The following is a 17,754-nucleotide window of genomic DNA, read 5'->3' as shown; positions in this document are numbered from 1 at the left end:
CTGTGATGACTAAGAGCCTTCATTTCTAGATCACTTGGGATGTAGGGTGGGGAAGAGAGCTCAGTGGGATAAGCAGGTGAGGTACAGTCCTGATGGCTTTTTCAGCAGATACAGAAAGGTCAAGCTTCAAGTCTCCTGGTTTTGGGTTTGTTTTTACTTCAAATTTTGTGAAAGAACTGAAAACTGGACTTAACCTTGTATGAATTGCTTTTCAGAAAGCCTACATTTGAGCGGTGGTACTCACAGCTGTTGTATACATGCAGTGAATTTACCCTGTGGACTCAGGAAGCTGCTTGGTCCCACGTGTGCTGAAGGCTCCCAAAACGTGGGAGTCATCCTACTGTGCAGAGACAAAACCTCTTTAAAACACTGACAAGTTTGTTATTTGAGCCAAGCAGAGCAATGATGTGACTTGGTATCCCAGTGAATAGTTTGTCCATACCTGGTACCAGAGCACCCTGCAATTGGTCAGGTATTTTTTTGGCAGCAGGATGTATCTGTGCTTTCTGAAAGGAAGAGAAATGAAGGCACTGAATGAGCTGACTCTGAGGGTAGCACAAAACAAAGTGTTAAATTTGAGAGTATTGCCTTTGTGAGTGCATCATATCTACGGACTAAATAGTTGTTCAGAGTATCAGTCTTCCTGGTCTCAAGGTTTAGAACCAGTCTGTCGGGTTCATTGCAGAATATACACAGTCTGTGGATACTGCGGGCTACACCTCGGTGCTGTATAGGTGAGGACAGGAGACAAAGCATCTTGATGCTGGGAGGTGTAGTGGTTTGGAAGCATGCAGAGTTTAGCAGTATCTTTCCTTGCATCTCATTGCAGAAGGTGAGCTTCATTTCATGAGATTCCTCGGTCCTTGCAGTCACACTCAGCATCTCTGAGGGATGGCCTTGCCATGGGGTATGGTCTCCCAGGTAAGCAGCTGGTGGCAGGTGCTGTGGGTGGTTATCATTACTGCTTCCTAGCACACCTTAGAGTGGTGGGTGCTGGCAGCTGTGCACGCACACAGCTCTGCCCCAGCTGCAGGCTGGAGTGGCTGGTTCTCAAAGTGCCTGCCTGTTGTCTCTTTCTAGATGTCAAAGATGGAGAATACAGTTTAGCCTGGCAGTTCAGAGGCACTATTGCCATCCCAAGGTAATGCAGACACTGCATTTTTTAGAGTCTAGAGTTTTTAGATCTAAGCACACAGATCTCCTGTGGCTACTCCCATATAGAGCCTGTGGTCGTTGGTTTCAAACAAGCGCAGGTTAGCCTGGAAGTGTGTTTTTTTTTTTTTCTTCTCAGGATCTTCAGAGGAGCTCTGGACTTCCAGGTCTGTGCTCACTGGGATGGCTGTGCACTCCCTGCACCTGACCGTGAAGTTCAGCTCCTCTTCACGCTTCCCCGGCCTCGTGGGGCCATCAGCGATCCGCTGCAGCAGCCGTGGAGCTCTCCTCTGTGTCTGCTCTGCATCTTTTGTTTTCCTCAGGCTCAGCAGCACAAATGCCTTCCCGTTCCATGTTTCTGCTGTAGCGAGTGGAACGCTGGAGGTGAAATTACCGAAAGAGGCAGGTGGTGGGGCGAGCAACGAGGTCGCGTTCCCTTCCTCGAGCCGCCCCGCGTGCCGCGCTGTTGGCCGGAGCTCCGAGCGGCGCAGCTGGGAGCGGTGCTGCGGAACAGCTCAGCGCTCAGCGCCCGCACGGCCCGGGGCCGCCGCAGCGCCTTCCTCGGAGCCGCGGTCAGCGCGGCCGAATGGCGGCCCGCGGGTAAGGAGCTCCTGGGCGGGAGGAACGGGGCGGCTCGTGGGCCGGGACGGGGAGGGAGGCCGGGGGGCTCAGGCCGAGGGGAGTGAGGCGGCTCGGTAAAGCGGAGCACGTTGAAAAGGAGCGGTTGTCCCCGGCTCCGCGGTGCCGCCCCGTTCCCCGCGCGGCGCTGCCCACGTGCGGCCGCGGTGGCCGCTCCCGGCGGCGGAGCCTCGGGCCGGGCCGTCCTGCGGGGCGGCTCTGGAGCCGTGCGGAGGGGCTCTCCCCTTTGAAAGGCTGTAATTTTATTACGGGAGGAATCGATGAGGTCTCTGGAGACGCCTGATGGATCGCTTCCTTCTGGAGTGCTTCCTGTTTGGGGGCCGGAGCGAAGGGTTCTGTTGGTGCAGATGGAGCCCGGCTTTTGTCTTTGGGGGTGGAAACCTTATTGAAGGTTGTTCTTTTCCAGTGAAAGTAAAAATGAAATTTACATCCATTTTCCTTTGCTACCGAGTCACGCACGAGCATCGCTCCCTATCGTGGTGCAGGGCAGCTGAGCAGCGCGCTGAGCTCCGCATCTCTGAGCCATGCTGGCTCTCGGGATGCAGGAGGGACAGCAGCACTGCAAAGCATGAAATCTGGGCTGTTGGGGCAAAGGGCAGGAGTGTGCTTGGGGCTGCTGTGAGAGGGATGGCCCCGTGTCGGGGTTCCGTTCTGCTCGTGCTGTAGGTCTGGCTGGCCCCCGTCACCTCTGTCTCTTCAAGTATTTGAGGTGTACAATACAAAAGCTGAATCCCCTGCAGTGTTCCTGGCCCGGGGGCTCTCCCACTTTCCCCCTGGGAGTGACACCAGGCGCTATGTGCGGCCATAGCGGATGCTCAGATGCCCTCTGGTGTGTTCACATGTGAGGCCATCCGTCCTTCTGATCTCTGAGATCAGTGGCAGTGTGTCTCCTAACGTAAGTGTGGGTGAAAGAGTTACTTCCTCTTTACCTTGTGAATTGCCTGAGCACATGCCTGGATAATCCACTTTCCTGATGCTGCCTGAGGTGAGTAATGGTCCCTCTTTGCCCTGTCTCTGCTGTGAGCCGTTTATAGACTTCTGTCCCCAGCGTCTGTTCCAGGGCGAGTTGCCCGCAGTGCCTTCAGCTCCTCAGGTGGATGCTGGTGGGTGATTCCCTGCTGTGCACCCTGTGCCTGTCCTAGTCCTGTGTTGGGCTTTTGCAATGGGACACATAGCAGGGTTTCTTTCCTCTGCTGAATTGGAACAGAAGAACAGCTGCTGAGTGTCAGATGTGTGGTATTGTGCCTAAAAACGTGGTCAGAGGCGTGATAGCAGCCCTGGTTGCCTCTGAAGCCACATCAGTGGGTGACACTGGTGGTGTTTGGTTTTTGTTTTGTTTTGTTTTTTCTACATCAGAACTCCTTGGTTTGGATTCAAGGATGCTGAAGTGATGTTTGATGCTGTTTCAAGTGGGGAAAACAGCACTGTCAAAGTAATTTGTGGATGTTTTTTTTTCCACACATTGTCTGGGTCAGAGTGTGTCTGAGCGCACCTTTCTGGCACCCTGCAAACACTCCTTCATCAGCGGTTGCAGAAAGCACGATGTTGGGAGGCTCGTGGTGCTGCATTGCCCCACACGGAGCCCTCAGTCCTCGCCCAGGGCTCGGCTATCATCTCTTCCTGGAGGCGTTCGTGTTGCTGGCACGGTTGTTTCCCGGAGCGGGGCGGAAGGGTTCGGCTGCCTCCGTTCAACCTTCGGCTCCTTTATGGCGCTGCTGGAGGTCCCGTGGCCGGCGGAGCTCGAGGCCGTGCAGCCGGGCAGGAGGTGCCCGCGGGGAGCTCCGCGCTCGCTTCAGCCCGGCCGGCCGCGTCGGTGCTGCAGGTGGCACTCGAGCTCCAGCCCAGGGGTCCCCGCGCGGGGCGGTGCGGAGCGGAGCTGTGAGCCCGGCCTGCGGGCCTTCGTTTACGCGCTCGGACGCTGCCTTCCGCTCGCAGGTGCGGATCGTCTCTCTGCTGGCAGATTTGTCCTCGCGCGGTGCCCGCACTCGAGGTGATAAAGCGCTGCTTTTCACTTTGCGGAGTCTGCTCCCTAATTTAAATGGCTTTACTGTATTTATTTTTGTTAGTGGCGTGCCTTCCTGAGCAGTGTGAAGCCAAGCTTTTAGTTTTGCAGATCAAGCAAACGGAGGCTCAGAGATGGCCGGTATGAAGCCTAGAGGAGCAGAGGAAGTTTCGGTGCTGTGCTGCCTCAGCCCAGGATCTTAAATGCACTTTGCAGATTTACTGTAACAGCGGTCACTTTTGTATTTGGAAGTGTATCTTGGCACCTGCTAAAAATATCGAGAGCCCGAGGCCTTCTTGTTTTCCTTCCAACAGTGCTGTATACCTCGTAGGACAGCTGCCTGTTCTCGGGGCAGGCTGAGTCTGAACTGGCTTGCAAAAGCAGAAGTCATTGCACAGATGAGTCAGAAACTGAGGCCCCGTGCTGATGTTCATGCAGGCACTCGCATCCATGAGTTTTTTGCCTCCTATGGTGTCCTGTGCTGCTACAGTCCCCACAAGTTTTGGATTTTCTTTCCTTAGTTGCCTTTGCTTGCTATAAGCTTAATACCAGCTGGGCAGTTGCTTTCCCAGTGATGCTTTGGGAAGCCCCTGGACTGGGGCTGCATACCCAGAGCTCCCCAAGGCTCACAGCCTAAGCCTTAGCCCTGACCCAGGGCAGTACTCGCCATGCTGGTGGGTGTCCTGACCCCCATCCTTGTGTGTCTGGGCTCCCCTGTATTGAAACGAGGGAAAAAATGTTCCTCCTGACTCTGCTGCGGCCTTGTGAGCCCCTGGCAGCAGCCTGTGGGAAGGACGCAGGCAGACCTGTGGGTTCCCATCAACAGCTTGATTGACCTCCTGGCTGGTGCCGGTGCCCTGCGCTGGTGAAGTGCCCTCTCTCCTCCACTCATCTGACTTCAGTGTAATAGAAGGGCTAAATGCTTATTACCTTTTTGTAGCCTTTTCCAGTTGCCAATCAGATGCGTCTGGTTTGGGGGTTTGTTTTGTTTCTCCGTCGCTGTGCCTGTGCAGGATGCTCCATCTCGCTGTAATTACGGTTCCATCATTGTCTTGGCATGAAAACATCTGCTGTCTCTCTGCGATCTCCACTTCTCCAATTTCTTTTGAGAATTTCATGGATCGTGATGACCTTCTATTTTCCATAGAGTCACATGCATCTCAGTGTACACAGCTGTTCTCTTGCTTTCCCCCGTCTCTCCATCCATCCTTTTTTTCTATCAGCATCTCCAATGCACTCAGCATTTCAACTCATCTGCTTATCAAATCAATATCTCGCCTGCCACCTCCTCTGTGTCGCGGCCGCTGTAAACACAGCGCCTTTGCACCCAAGTTCCCGGACAGCTTTCCTCTCTTAGCACGATTCATCTTCCAGCTCACGTCTGAAGTCTTTGTTCCTCTCATTTAACATTTTTAAATGAGCCTTTCTGCGTTGATTACATTGTGCTCTCTGGCTGTGTGGTTTGAGTTGAGGTCGCTGTGCTGATGGTGAGGAGCTGCTGCCGGAGGCAGAGAAGTGGGGCCGCCCGTGGGGCTCAGCTGTGGGCAGAGGGGACAGAGAAATGTGGGTTTGTGTCCTACCTGTGTGCGACCTTGGTTCAATAGCATGACTCTGTGAGCGTGATGAACAGAGATACTTCAGTTTTTATTCCATTCTGGCACTTTTTATTGCTAGGACCTTACTGCTATGCCTATTCTCTTAAAAAATAATAATAAAAAATTCAGCCCTATAACTGCTGCAGAAGAACTAATAAAACTCCCGGGCATGACAGGACCTTAAATCTCTTTGCTTTGTTCCCTGTGTGCTCAGTGGACCTCCCAACCCTCTGCCCGCACCCTCTTCCCCCTCGACCCCATGTTGTGGGACCCAGCTGTGCCCACTCACAGCAAAACGACTGAGAATATTGAAGGTTTGGCGTTTTTGTATTACTTGCCCTCAAACCATGGTCTGTCTGAGTCTTAGCTAGGAATGTCATATTCTTGAAAGACTTTGCAGAAGTTTGGCACCTGAAATGTGTGGCTGAGGAATGGCTGTTTATATGTTGACAGAGGAGAGGGCAGAGAGCAGAAAGCGAGGTGGGGATCAGTGAATCATGCAATAACTTCTTAGGTGGACGGAAATAACACTGAGCATATATCATCAGTTTTTCCCCTTTCAGGAGTGTAGCTGCTTATGCAGGGATGGCTTGGGCACTTTTTCATACAGATATGCATTATATGTGGGTACTTGTATATAAATAAGGCTGTAAAACCATACGTTAACGGACCTGTTCATCCACAAAGAGTTATGTGGTTGTCAGAATGTGTAATGGCTTCCTGATTTGGGACACAAATGGAGACGCAAAGCTGCCTATGGCCACAAGTACAGCTCTCCGTGTCCTTGCCCAGGCAAAGCTGCCGGCCGCTCTGCCGCGCTCCTGGAAAGCCCCAAAGCTGCTGGCAGGGAAGTGTGTGCTGGGAGCACTGTGCCCTGAGGGCTGTGCCACGTCTCTCAGCTGCTCTGTGCCTGAGCTGATGGTTCTGTCGCTGGAGCAAAGCACAGCAGTGCCTGGCACCGGGACGGGGGCTTGGGTGTTGGGCCAAGCATCGCTCTGGGATGAGCGAAGGCAGGACAAAACAAATGGAAATCAAATAAGGGATAAACGCTATCGGAAATAATCTCCGTCGCTTATTGTGCCCCGGTGACTTCGCAATAATTGGCTGTTTCCTGGCCGTGTCCAGATGCGCTGAACAATGTTCTCCCTGTTTCCTTTCTGCACACTTGCGATCTCTCAGTGACCGGGTTGGCCGCTTCTACCCCTCCCTTTGCCTCTTAATTCCCCCTCAATTTTCTCATGGAGTTTGTATTTTTCCCCCCAACAATGTCTCAGAGGAATCACAAATGTGTAATGTGTGTCCCGACGCTTGTATTTTAATAGCGAAGCAAACCACATCAGCACAGGCAATTTCACATTCAACACATTATTGCTATTTAAAGTGCAGAGGTATAAAAATGATTGGCAATCCCACTCTGCCAGCAATCGCGGGCTGCTGCTAGCTGCCAGATTGTGATTTTTTTCATATTAGCTGCTCCATGCAGTCATTCCCTCACCTTTGACTTGCAGATTTCCCAGCGTTGAAATAGCAAAATCATTTTTGGTTGCAACAGGCACATTGCTTGCTGCTGAAAAGAAGTAATTATAATTAAACACGTGTGCAAATACATACTCATATACATACATATAGTGTGGGGTGGCTGGTCAGTTTTTTTCCAGCTGACCAACCATTTACATTTCCCCTCTTTGCAGCCATAGGAGGAGGTGAGCAAAAAGGGGCGAGAAGTAACTGGGAGAGGTGTTTGAAACTTCCATGCAATTCAAGAAAGGAAAAGACTTTAAGTGGGATGGAGCTTTGGTAATTGTTAGTACCCATCCCCTGCTCTCGAGAGCTGGGTGCTCACAGCAGGGCTGGAAGCTGCCTGTGTTCAGCAGGCAGGCTGAGCCGTCCAAGTAAACAGTGCAAGTCTCCAAAAGTTTTTGGAAATAATAGATTAAAATGTACTGGCTGTCCTGAACGTGTTCTTGCTGGTGGACGTTTGACTGGTAAGAGGCTAACACTGTGTTGAAGAGCAATGCATCACTGGAGCAGTGCTGCTCTGATGATGCATTACACCAATACATCATGAGGGCGACAGTGCTGTAATGATGTATGGCTCTGAAAGGGCCCAGGGAGAACAGGTCCAGCAGGCTTCGTCCATTCCAACTCAGGAGTGCCCAAATGTTCAACTTTTATTTCCTTTTGTTGAAAGAGCATCCCCATTAGAAGCAGTGTGAGGTGTAGCTTCAGGATCCTAGTGGGCCCATGGACACAGATCCTGAATGACGTGAAAGTATTGATTTGAAGAGATGGGGCTGAAGTGCTCTCAGGTGCCAGGTGGACAGACGTCCCCTCCTGGAGCACTGCCAGGCACACAACAGCTGCTCCTTGAGCAAAGGCGCTGCTGGGAGCAGCGGGGTGGGTCAGTATCCGTCCCACAGCCAAGTAGTGAGCTTGGATTGGAGGGGATGCAGCCCTGGGCAGCCTGCGGTGTGCCACAGCGTTTTGGCAGTGCCAGGTTTTCCCACTGGCATTTTCAAAGATGACATATGAGCCTGCTGCCAGCTTTGGCCTCCAAGCAAAACATGTCCTTTCTCCATTGACCATGCATGTTGTTTGAAAGGATTGTCCTCTGGATTACTTTTATTTGCTGTCTCTCATCAAAGCCCAAAGGTCACATTTTTCAAGTTCTTTCCTTGGAGCTTCAAAGACTGTACGTTTACTTTAAACAAAAAGGAAAGGGAAAAAAACAGCATTTTTAGAAAATCACTCCCCACCCAGGGACTCCAGAAGGCTCTGAATATCCGTGTCACAGTCTGATGCTCCTGTTCAGCTTAAAAGCAGCTAGGTTTTACTTGGTTACAAATAGCTCATAAGTGTGAATGTTGCACATGTGTGATTGTGGCTTCTCGAAAATGAGCATCCAAACCCAAGTGCAAACCCACCTCCTATTTCCAGCCAGTTAGGTGTATAACTGACCTACGCGGCTAAGGCCGAAGTGAACTGGGGGATGCTGGCACCTCGGCCCCACGGCTGAGCTGGGTCTGCTCGAGGCGATGCAGCTGTTGGTGTGAGGCTGGGCAGCTCAGGAGCACACAGTCCTTTCTGTGTGGGATTTGGGGCGCTGCTCACGTGCAGACTGGGAGAAGTGTGACAGCTGTGTGGGATGGCGGCAGCTCAGGGCCGGGCACGTGGCAGTGCGTTCCTGCTGGCCCTGTGCCGCCTCCCGGAGCACCCATGACACCTAATCCAGCACTGAGCCGGAGTGGGAGAGCTGGCACCTGACCCAGCCGGAGTAACACACCGGGGGGTTCTGAGCCACCGAGAGCAAGCGCGCTGCAGGTCGGGCTCCGCGTGCGAGCTCTACTTTGTGGACTGGGGGCTGTGCTATGAGCGGGGTTGGTGCACACCTCTGTACGCTGCTTGGGGATATTGAGACTGAGTGTGGCAGGTAGGGGTGCAGAGGGAGAAACGAAGGGCTCGGTGTTCTGCTTCTGGCTCGCGTGAACCAAAGTGGGACATTGCTATCGATCTCATCTCCCAAAATTGCTTTTATGGGCAAGTCTGCTAGAACTGTTTGCATTGCTCGATCCTACCATCTTCCGGCTGAACTTTGTCCAGGAAGGGACAGGTAGATCAGGACTCGTTGCTTAATTATGTTTACATGTATATTACTGCGGTAGATCTTCACTTCCTCAAGAGTGACTTTCCACTGCACTTTAATTTTATAGAACAATATGAAAGGCATGAATCTTCATGAAGCTGCTCCTCATGCAGCAGAGGCCATGCAACATTTGCAGCCCCTGCTCTCCATCACAAGAAGTCCTGGGAGAGGTTCAAGGTAGATCCTTGCCATCTCCGCTTCGCAGCCTCGGAAAGCCCAATAAATAAAGCAGGAAGTCGGCAAAGCCCTGATTCAGCAAAGGTGTGAGCACAAGCTCGGCATTAACCTCTGCTTAAGCTGATTTGGAATGAGGGAGTTAATCCGATGGCAGCCCCAGAGCCAGACCAGAATGTGGGACCTGAGCAGCTGGAGCATCAGGGTTTTAAATCTGAGTGAAGCAAATGATTCAGGATGAGGAATTTCTGAAATGGGGGAAGAGAACAAAGAATGGGCACGGTGAGAAAGAGCGCTCCGAGTCGTGGGGAGATCCCTGGGGGTAACAGAGGCCGGCACAGCAGGACCAGCAGAGCCGTGTGAGGGCTTCTGCAGGAGATGTGCTGTGAGGAGGGCCGTGGGACACAGCTCTGTGAGCAGGGCACCGGGACCATCCGCCCGGCTCGTTGTGCTCCTGCGATCTGCGACTCCATCCTGATGCGGTTCATATTCAATTACGGTGTTTTAATGTAGTTATGGCTACACTGAGCAGGCACATTTCTTCCTGATTTACACCGCTGGAATCTGCGATGCGAGTGGAGGCTGCGTACGGCCCCTGTCCCCAGGCTGCGGCTGCCGTCCCACGCACCGCAGAGAGGCGAGCAGCGCGTTGTGCCAGAGGAAGCACGGGACGTACCTGCGCCCTGCGGAATTGTCACTGCCCTCGCTGCTCCTCCTGCCCTGGCCCTGGGTGTTGCCAGCACTGTGCTGTGCCCAGGTCCCACGGCCTCGGCTGCTCCGTGGTCGGGGCGCTCGCGGACGCCCCGCATCTGCAGAGTGGCTCTGGGGCACCGACCTGCCACGATGTTCTGCAACAGCTTTGGTCTGCTGGTTGCAAACATACGGCGACGGTGCCCTCTAGGGAGCGGCTTGTTTTCCCTTCCCCTAATTCAGCTTCAGATTTGTGAATTTTAAAGCACACATTGTGTACATAAAGGTGTGCTCGTATCTATACAGACGCTGTCTGTGTGCGTTCTGCAGTAATTCTCCTTGGATGCTCTTGCTTTCTCCTACAGTCAATTTTTTTGAATGACACGGAGCTGATAATGAATGTGATTTCAGTGCCAAATGATCGGGCTGGCTCATCTCATTCCACCTCTCCCTGTTTTGAGCAAGAATGTGAGGACTCGCTGTGTCTATTTCAGATTCCATCATGAAAGGAATAATTGAGATTGAGATTCTTAGTCACTCAATGCAGAAGGTCAGGGAATTAATGCTGTGTTACATCCAGACCATTCATTTACTGTGCCTCCTTTTTTAGCTGTCTATAGGGGAAAACAAATGTGCCACAGAGAAGGTAACGCATCTCCAATGCCACGCACATCGCCAGTCTCTGATAATGCACACTGTTTGTCTTTATTTTGGGGGTTTTCCAGGGCAGTTTTATCATCGTAATTGATTAGTGGCTACAGGAAAAAAAAAATCCAGGAGTAACAGGAAGAAATGAATCCAGTGAAACCATTGACTCAGTTCTAGCATTGATCTGCTTCTGGAAATTATTTATAGGAAAAGATTCACAGTTAATAATATTAGTTTGGACTTCTGGAACAGTTTATCAGGGGATCTTAAAGGCCTCTGCTAACAGTTAATCAAGTAGAAGAATAAGGTAGAGAGCCTCATTTCAGGAGAGGGAAGGCAGCTGGATTCTGGCACGGATGTGGCCCAAGAAGTGCATCTCCAAGGATGCAGTGGCTGCAGAGGCAGTGGCACTGCGCAGTGCTTTCAGGGGGTGCAGTTCGGGGATGGTCCTTGAAGAAGTCAGCACAAAACTCCTCCTTAGAAGTCTTGAGATGTTCACCTGAGCTACGGAGCGCCCAGCAGGGGCACAGCAAACACCCTCTCCTCTTCCCACGTTGCCTCCATGTGTTGTTTTTATTTTTAGCTTAATTGATCCGTATCCCACCCTCCTACCCGCAGGAGAAATGACACATCTGAAAAGAGCAGGAGCATTTCTTTAAAGTGGTCCGGTTGATTTTCCTGGTGCCTATATAAAAAATTGCCTGGAAGTAGTAAATAGAATTAAACACCGTGGTTCAGAAAAACAGAATTCTTGGGGCTGTCTGTTGATTTCAAAGCTGATGAAAACAAAGCAGGCTTTGAAATCCCTCCTTGCGGAGCTCTCTTTCCCCCTTCCTTATCATCTAAAAGATGGGCTTGATAATATTTGTTTTCTGTTCTTCTTTTGAAACAAGTTGAAAAAATGATGCTCTTGCAATTAAGATGAAAATCCCAATGATTTTAGTAAGGTCAGTGTAATGTCTTCATTAGCAAGATGCTGAAATAACTTGATGCAGATCTGGAACTACCGCTGAGAAAAACTTCAGTCTCCCCCTGACGTGTGGAGCCACATCTGCAGCAGGTGTGAGCTCAGAGACGGCTCTGGCACAGCCCAGTTCCATGCAGGAACTGCCCACCCTCCTTTCTGTCCTCCTCCACAGGCAGCCCTACTCAGTGGCTTTGTTTGTTTGTTGCTGGCAAGCGGCAGGGGCCGATCCTCCTCGTCCAAGGGCAGGGTTTTTGCTGCTGTGTTAGAATCGTGGAACCACCAAGGTTGGAAAAGACCTCCAAGGTCATCCCGTCCAACCGTCCACCTGCCACCAATATTCCCCCACTAAATCGTGTCCCTCAGTGCCACATCCAAATGTTTCATGAGCACCTCTGAGGATAGTGACCCAGCTCTCCCCAGGCAGCCTGTTCCCATGGCTGACCACTCTTCCATAGAAGAATTGTTGCCTAGTACCCAACCTGACCCTCCCCTGGCGCAACTTGAGGCCGTTCCCACTCGTCCCAGTTGGCAGCTGGTAGCAGGGCAGGCAGCCCAGGCAGGCGGATAGTGCTCACCACTAGGAGATGCAGTTGGTTGTCAAAGGACGGACAGCCTTAAAAAGCAAAACCAAAACCAACCAACTTTTTTTTTTTTCTGCACCCTGCCCAACTTTTGCCTGTGGGTATGTGCCCAAGCTGCAGCACCTTGGAGCCACGTGGGCCCCCAGGGCCATCCTGGAGCCGTGGCCCCTCAGTGTGTCGGGGGGAGCAGTTCTTCAGATTGCTGCCAACACCGAGGCAGAGAGGCAGCACCAATTGTTTGCAATGACATATTCTGCATTTTAAACGATCTCTGATTTCCTGGCAGCTCCCCCGTGCATCGCCCCTCCGTAAAGCTGTCTAAATAACATTTGTCAGGTGGAGCCGTGGCTGGGCGGCAGCAGGGCAGCCCGCAGCACCACTGCTGATCAGGGACTTCCAAAACCCACCAGTCGATCAATCTCAAGAACTTATTAAATGATAGATGGAATATAATATAAGTCATTATTTCTTCCCTATGCATGAAAATGAATTATTCAGTAAAGATTTAGATCCTTTTTATTATGACACTGAATTTATAGCGCAGGCAGAACATAAATGCAGATCCCTCCGTGGCAGAGAGACGAACCTGCTCCCAGTGCAGTGAGGTGTCCTTACCTGGCTCAGCACCTCTACAGCCCCTCTGGGGTTTAGCAGCCCAACATCTGTGTTCCACAGAGCCACAGAATCATTAAGCTTGGAAAAGACTTCCACGATCACGAAGTCCAACCCCAAGCCACCCCTCTGTGCCCACTGACTGCATCCCTCAGTGCCACATCCCCGCAGAGCGGAGCACCTGGAGGGGCAGTGAGCCCCGCTCTGTGGGCAGCTGTGTGGGCACCCGGGCGTTCTTTTGGAGAAGAAACTCGTCGGGAATTTCAGACATCACTTAGGCTCCCATAACCCATGTGTTTCTGGCAAGAGCCAGCCATTGCTTAGGCCCTGCAAATGCTTCCTGCAACAAACTGCATCTCTGTTCTCAAACTGTTGTGTGTCAAGAGATCAGCGAGCCCAAAACTTGCTAACGAGGGGCAGGTGTTGTGTGGGAGGTGTGGGCATCTCGGAGTCAGCTGTGTGCAGTGCCACGGCCCAGAGTCTGCGTTGGTATCGATACTGGTAACTTTCCTTGTTAACGGAAGGAACGTTTCAACTTTTAATTGTGCAGCTGGGGACAACATTAGCGCTGAGCAGCAGCTACAGAAGTTAACTTTGCAGGTCGTTAGCTCCTGAAAACCCGTCGGGAACGGATCTTTAGCACGGGCGGTCAAGAGGAGAGCAGAGCAGGGCTGGGAATGGGGAGAGGATGGGGGTGGGCGCCACGGACATCATCTGCGGGCGTCACGTCACCTGTGGGCTGCGGACCGTGGGGGAGGTCAGGATTTGGGGCGCCGGGGTGCGGAGCGGCAGCACCCGGAGCGGGCACCGGGACGTCGAGCGCTGACACGTGGCGGCACCGGGACGTTGACTTTAGACAAGCGGGGGCACCGCGACGTCGGGTATCGACGTCCGTGCGCGCCGGGACGCGGGGTTCCAGCTGGTTGCTCGAGAACCGCCTTGCAGCCTCTTCCACCCGCCCTCACTCCGCTGCGCTCCCCAACCCCGGCCAGAACCGCGGAGCGGCGCCCCCGGGCGGAGGAGGCCGAGCGGCGCCGCCGGGCACGCGGCGGGGGGGGAGGGTGGAAGAGCCGCGGCGTCGGAGGCGCGCGCGCGGAGCGAGGGAGGGCGCTCACGGCGGTGACGTCACGCAGGGCCACGCGACGGCGGCGGCCCCGCCCCGTGGCGCGGGGGCGGGGGGGCGGCGCGGCGCGCGGGATGGAGGGAGGAGAGGATGGTGGCGGGGGGGCGGGACGCGCGGCGCTGAGCTAAGCCGAGCCCACGTGTGACGGATCTTGGCCGCTTCCCCGGCGCCGCTCCAGTGAGGTCCTCCGGTAGCGGAGGGAGGAGGAGGAGGAGGAGGAGGTGGTGGTGGTGGAAAAGGAGGAGGAGGAGGAGGAGGAGGAGGAGGAGGGGGGAAGGGAAAAGGGAAAAGAGAAGGGAAGGGAAGGAGGGGAGCGGAGCGGAGCCGCAGCGAACCGGGCCGGGCCGGGCCGGGGGGGCGGCAGCAGCGGCGGCGGGCGGGGGGGGGGTCTCTCGCTCGGCGCGGATCGCTGCGGGCTCCGCGCGGCCATGGAGGCGGACGGGAGCCAAGCGACCTCGGGCGGCCCCGGCGAGGCGCAGCACGACCCCGGGTAAGTGTGCGGGGGGGGGGCCCCCCCGGCCCCGCTCCGCGCCGTGCCCCGTCAAAATGGCCGATGGCGGCCCGGCGCTGAGCCCCGCTCCGCTCTCTCCCCCCAGCAAGATGTTCATCGGCGGCCTCAGCTGGCAGACCTCCCCAGGTAGGCGCCGCGCCCGCCCCCCCCACCCCCCCTCCGTGCCCGCGCTGCCCCCCGCTCTCCTCTCCCCGCAGACAGCCTGCGCGACTATTTCAGCAAATTCGGGGAGATCCGGGAGTGCATGGTCATGAGGGACCCCACCACCAAGCGCTCCAGGTAAGCGGCCCCCCCGCTTCCCCTCCCCCCCGGACAAAACTTTGCGGCCCGGCCCGGGGCCGCCCCGCGGAACAAAGCGGCGGCGGTGCGGGAGGTGCGGCCCCCCCGGTGCTCATCGCCCCCCGCCCGTCTCCGCTCTTTGTCTCGGCAGAGGCTTCGGCTTCGTGACGTTCGCGGACCCGGGCAGCGTGGACAAGGTGCTGGCCCAGCCGCACCACGAGCTGGACTCCAAGACGGTAGGTGGCCGCCCCCAGCGCCGCCCCGGATTCGGTTCGAACTCGTGAAAGCGGCAACTTTTTATTTTATTTTCTATTTTTTCCGCTTTAATCCGAATTTTCCCTGCCGGCCGGTGGCTCCTCCCCACGCCTCACGTTCTGTCGAACGATGACATTGAAAAAATCCCAGGGTGAAACGTAACTTTTTGTGGCGTTCGGCTGCAGGTTTCCTGCGGGGCACTGTGTGTGGCTGCGGTGGGCGATGGTGTCCCGGTGATGTCCCCGGTCCATCCCAGGGCCGCCCACAGCCGCACCATCCCCTCTGTTGGTGCCGCTCCCAGAGCCCACCCTGGGGCCCGGTGGGATTCACACGTTGATCGCGAGGGTGAGGGCTGACAGAGCTGCTCGAGTGCCGGTTTGCTGTTTGTGCAAAGCTTTTTGCTACAGTCGCTCTCCAGTGGATAACGTGACATTATTCCACTGATATATATATATATATATATATATATATATATATATATATATATATATATATGTATATATATATATATGTATCAGTGTATATATATATATAAAAAATATACATATATATATATTTTTTTAAATGGTCATTTAAAAAACAAAAACTGAAAAACAACCAGGGGAGCTACCCCCCTTGCCCTCGCACCACATGTTTTCAGAGCTGTGTCCAGCCCCCACTGCTGCCCTGCACCCAGGGACTGGGGCTGAAGTTTGCGGTTCGCACGCTGCCTCCGCACTGTGCCCAGCAGCGGCATGGGGAGGACGCCGGTAGAGGTCATTTGTGCTCCGGTGCCGCTCGGTGTGAGCAGTGCTGTGCTGGGGATGGAGGGGCTGTGGGGCTCAGCCCTGCACGGGCGCTCCTGCGGGCGCGTGGCCGCGGCTGTGCCGCTTTGTGGTGCTGGGGCTGGAATGTGACAGCGGTGAAAGGGAGAGTCCTGCCGCGGTGCTGGAGCATCTGCTGTGTACCTGGGTGTGATACAGCCACATCAAGGGCAGGCCGAGCACGGCGTGTGGCCCTTAAAGGGGTTGATGTGAAACGCAAAGCCACTAGGAAGCAGGTGGGATGTAATGTTTGAACCTGACTGACAGATTCTGCTGGGCCTGTCCAAGCTTGCGGCCTCTGCCTTCGCCTGCCTCAATAATTTGATTTGGGGTTGAATCAGTTACGGTGCAATCACTGATTTGACTGTGCTCCAGAGATTAAAGTCACCAGACCTTGGTGTACGGCCGTATTCTGTGCGTTTTTAAAGATCAATTTAGTTAGGAAGAACAAAGGCAAACAATATCTGAACAAGACTTTAAAAAATGCCGGGAGGACACCCTCTCTTCCTCTGCCCATGATTATGTCCTCCCCAGCTTTCTATGGCACAGAGTCCCTGCAGTGTATTAGTTTGCTTTGCTTGGGGGAGGGGCGAAAAGCTCTGAGGGCCAACGTGCTTCAGTGCGGCCGTGTGAGAGCGATGGAGGCAATTCTACCAGAAGTGCTCGCAGTCAGAGCCTGGCTGGCGGGGCGCAGCTCGCGGGTCGCCCCGGCCGCTCGTCTGTCTGTAGCCGTGTTGTAGTGATGCTGCTCGGTGTAACATAGCATTTGACTCTGTTTCAACGTTCAGCGCAGGAGGCAGATCGGTTGGGTATTGGCATGGAAACGTCGCTCTTGTTTACAGTTACGTTAAAAGCTTTGTTTAGGTAATGGCCATTCGTATCAGAAATAGTATTATAGTCATTTCCTAGCGGACTTGTAGATACAGTAAGTAGAATCGTACCTAACTAACTCAATATTTTTTTTTGTAGAAATTTTTTTTGTTTGCTGAAGTAGTTGACGGGGTTATGCAAAAGGTATGGATGCGCCATGGGGTGCTGGGGTGCCTCTGAGAATGGCAGCATTGGGCAGAAAGTTTGTATGAAGCAGAGCGTGGTTGCTCAGGAGGTGCTGTTGCTGCGGTGCAGGGAGCTCCGTGCTCTTTAGACTGACCTTGAGAAATGAGCGGTTCGCCTTAGAATGTAATGGCTCTTCTGCTTTCTGCCGGTGGGATCGTGGTGTTCTGGTGGGACTGGTGTTCATTTTGCAAAAACTTTTCCATTGGAAGTGGCTGTAGGAATGTGCATGTTTGCCTTTGGGTACCCGCATGGGCCATCCATACCTTTTGTATCGCCCCGGTAGACAGATGTTAGTCAGTGCTGGATGTATTTGTAGATAATGTTAATCGCTATGAAAAAGGTTAGCTTTCTAGTTAAAAAAATTTACTGTTTAATGCTTCTTGAACAAAGAAGAGGCACGTAATCACTCATTTCTCAGGTGTGTTCTAAAGGAAAGATACTGTATTTGTATCTGATACAGACAAATTAGTGAGAAGTTGCACTTCAAATGCTGGTGCTGTTTGCAATTTTGACGTATTAAGTGAGCAGAGCTGCTCTTTAGGAGACGTTATTTGTCATGGAAACCACCACAGAAACAGTAGTACCAAAGTGGGAACACCTCCTTGTTTGGGGGCAGCTGCAGGGGGTGGAATACAGCCAACCCCAAGCCATGAAAGCCTGTGCTTCTGCCTTCACATAGTCAGGGTCAGCATTTGTTACGCAGTCAAAGAGCACTGAAGGCAGTCGCAGGGTGCGCAGTCCAGGTGGGATGTAGTCCTCTGAAACACCCTCTCCTAGCCTAGTTAGAATGTGTGTGCATGCAGATGCTGCTAAAAATACAGATGCAATTGGCAGCACGCGTACACTTTCTTGCAGTCATTTTTGGCAGTAGACTGCTGCCTAAAAGGTGTGATTATTTATTTACATCCAGTCCTTCATTTATGGTGGTGGATTTCTGTTTCCAGGTGATTTCTGACAAAGTGCAGTTGGTAAAGATGCCCCATGTGAAAGTTGCTTTTAAAATTGCAGAATGAACGTTTTAGAA

General features: G+C 53.3%; 1 protein-coding gene across 15 annotated transcripts in view; it reads left to right on the top strand.

Annotated features, from left to right (window-relative positions):
* Positions 1 to 14,147: 14,147 nt before the first annotated feature.
* The window catches only part of MSI2 (musashi RNA binding protein 2), a 183,920-nt gene continuing 180,313 nt past the window's right edge, over positions 14,148 to 17,754 (top strand). For 3 of the 15 annotated variants that reach the window (XM_085240930.1, XM_085240941.1, XM_085240939.1), the window contains exons 1-4: positions 14,153 to 14,316; positions 14,423 to 14,463; positions 14,535 to 14,616; positions 14,768 to 14,852. In XM_085240930.1, the coding sequence (XP_085097056.1) occupies positions 14,255 to 14,316; positions 14,423 to 14,463; positions 14,535 to 14,616; positions 14,768 to 14,852 (270 nt within the window). In that variant the 5' untranslated portion in view covers positions 14,153 to 14,254. Of the gene's footprint in view, positions 14,317 to 14,422; positions 14,464 to 14,534; positions 14,617 to 14,767; positions 14,853 to 17,754 lie in introns of all 15 variants that reach the window. The other 12 variants (XM_085240935.1, XM_085240931.1, XM_085240929.1 and 9 more) reach the window with 8 other exon arrangements.

Source organism: Meleagris gallopavo, chromosome 21, assembly GCF_905368555.1.
Source record: "Meleagris gallopavo chromosome 21, MGAL_WU_HG_1.1, whole genome shotgun sequence".
Classification (NCBI taxonomy): Eukaryota; Metazoa; Chordata; class Aves; order Galliformes; family Phasianidae; genus Meleagris; species Meleagris gallopavo.
This window is presented reverse-complemented; position numbering and strand designations above follow the sequence as displayed.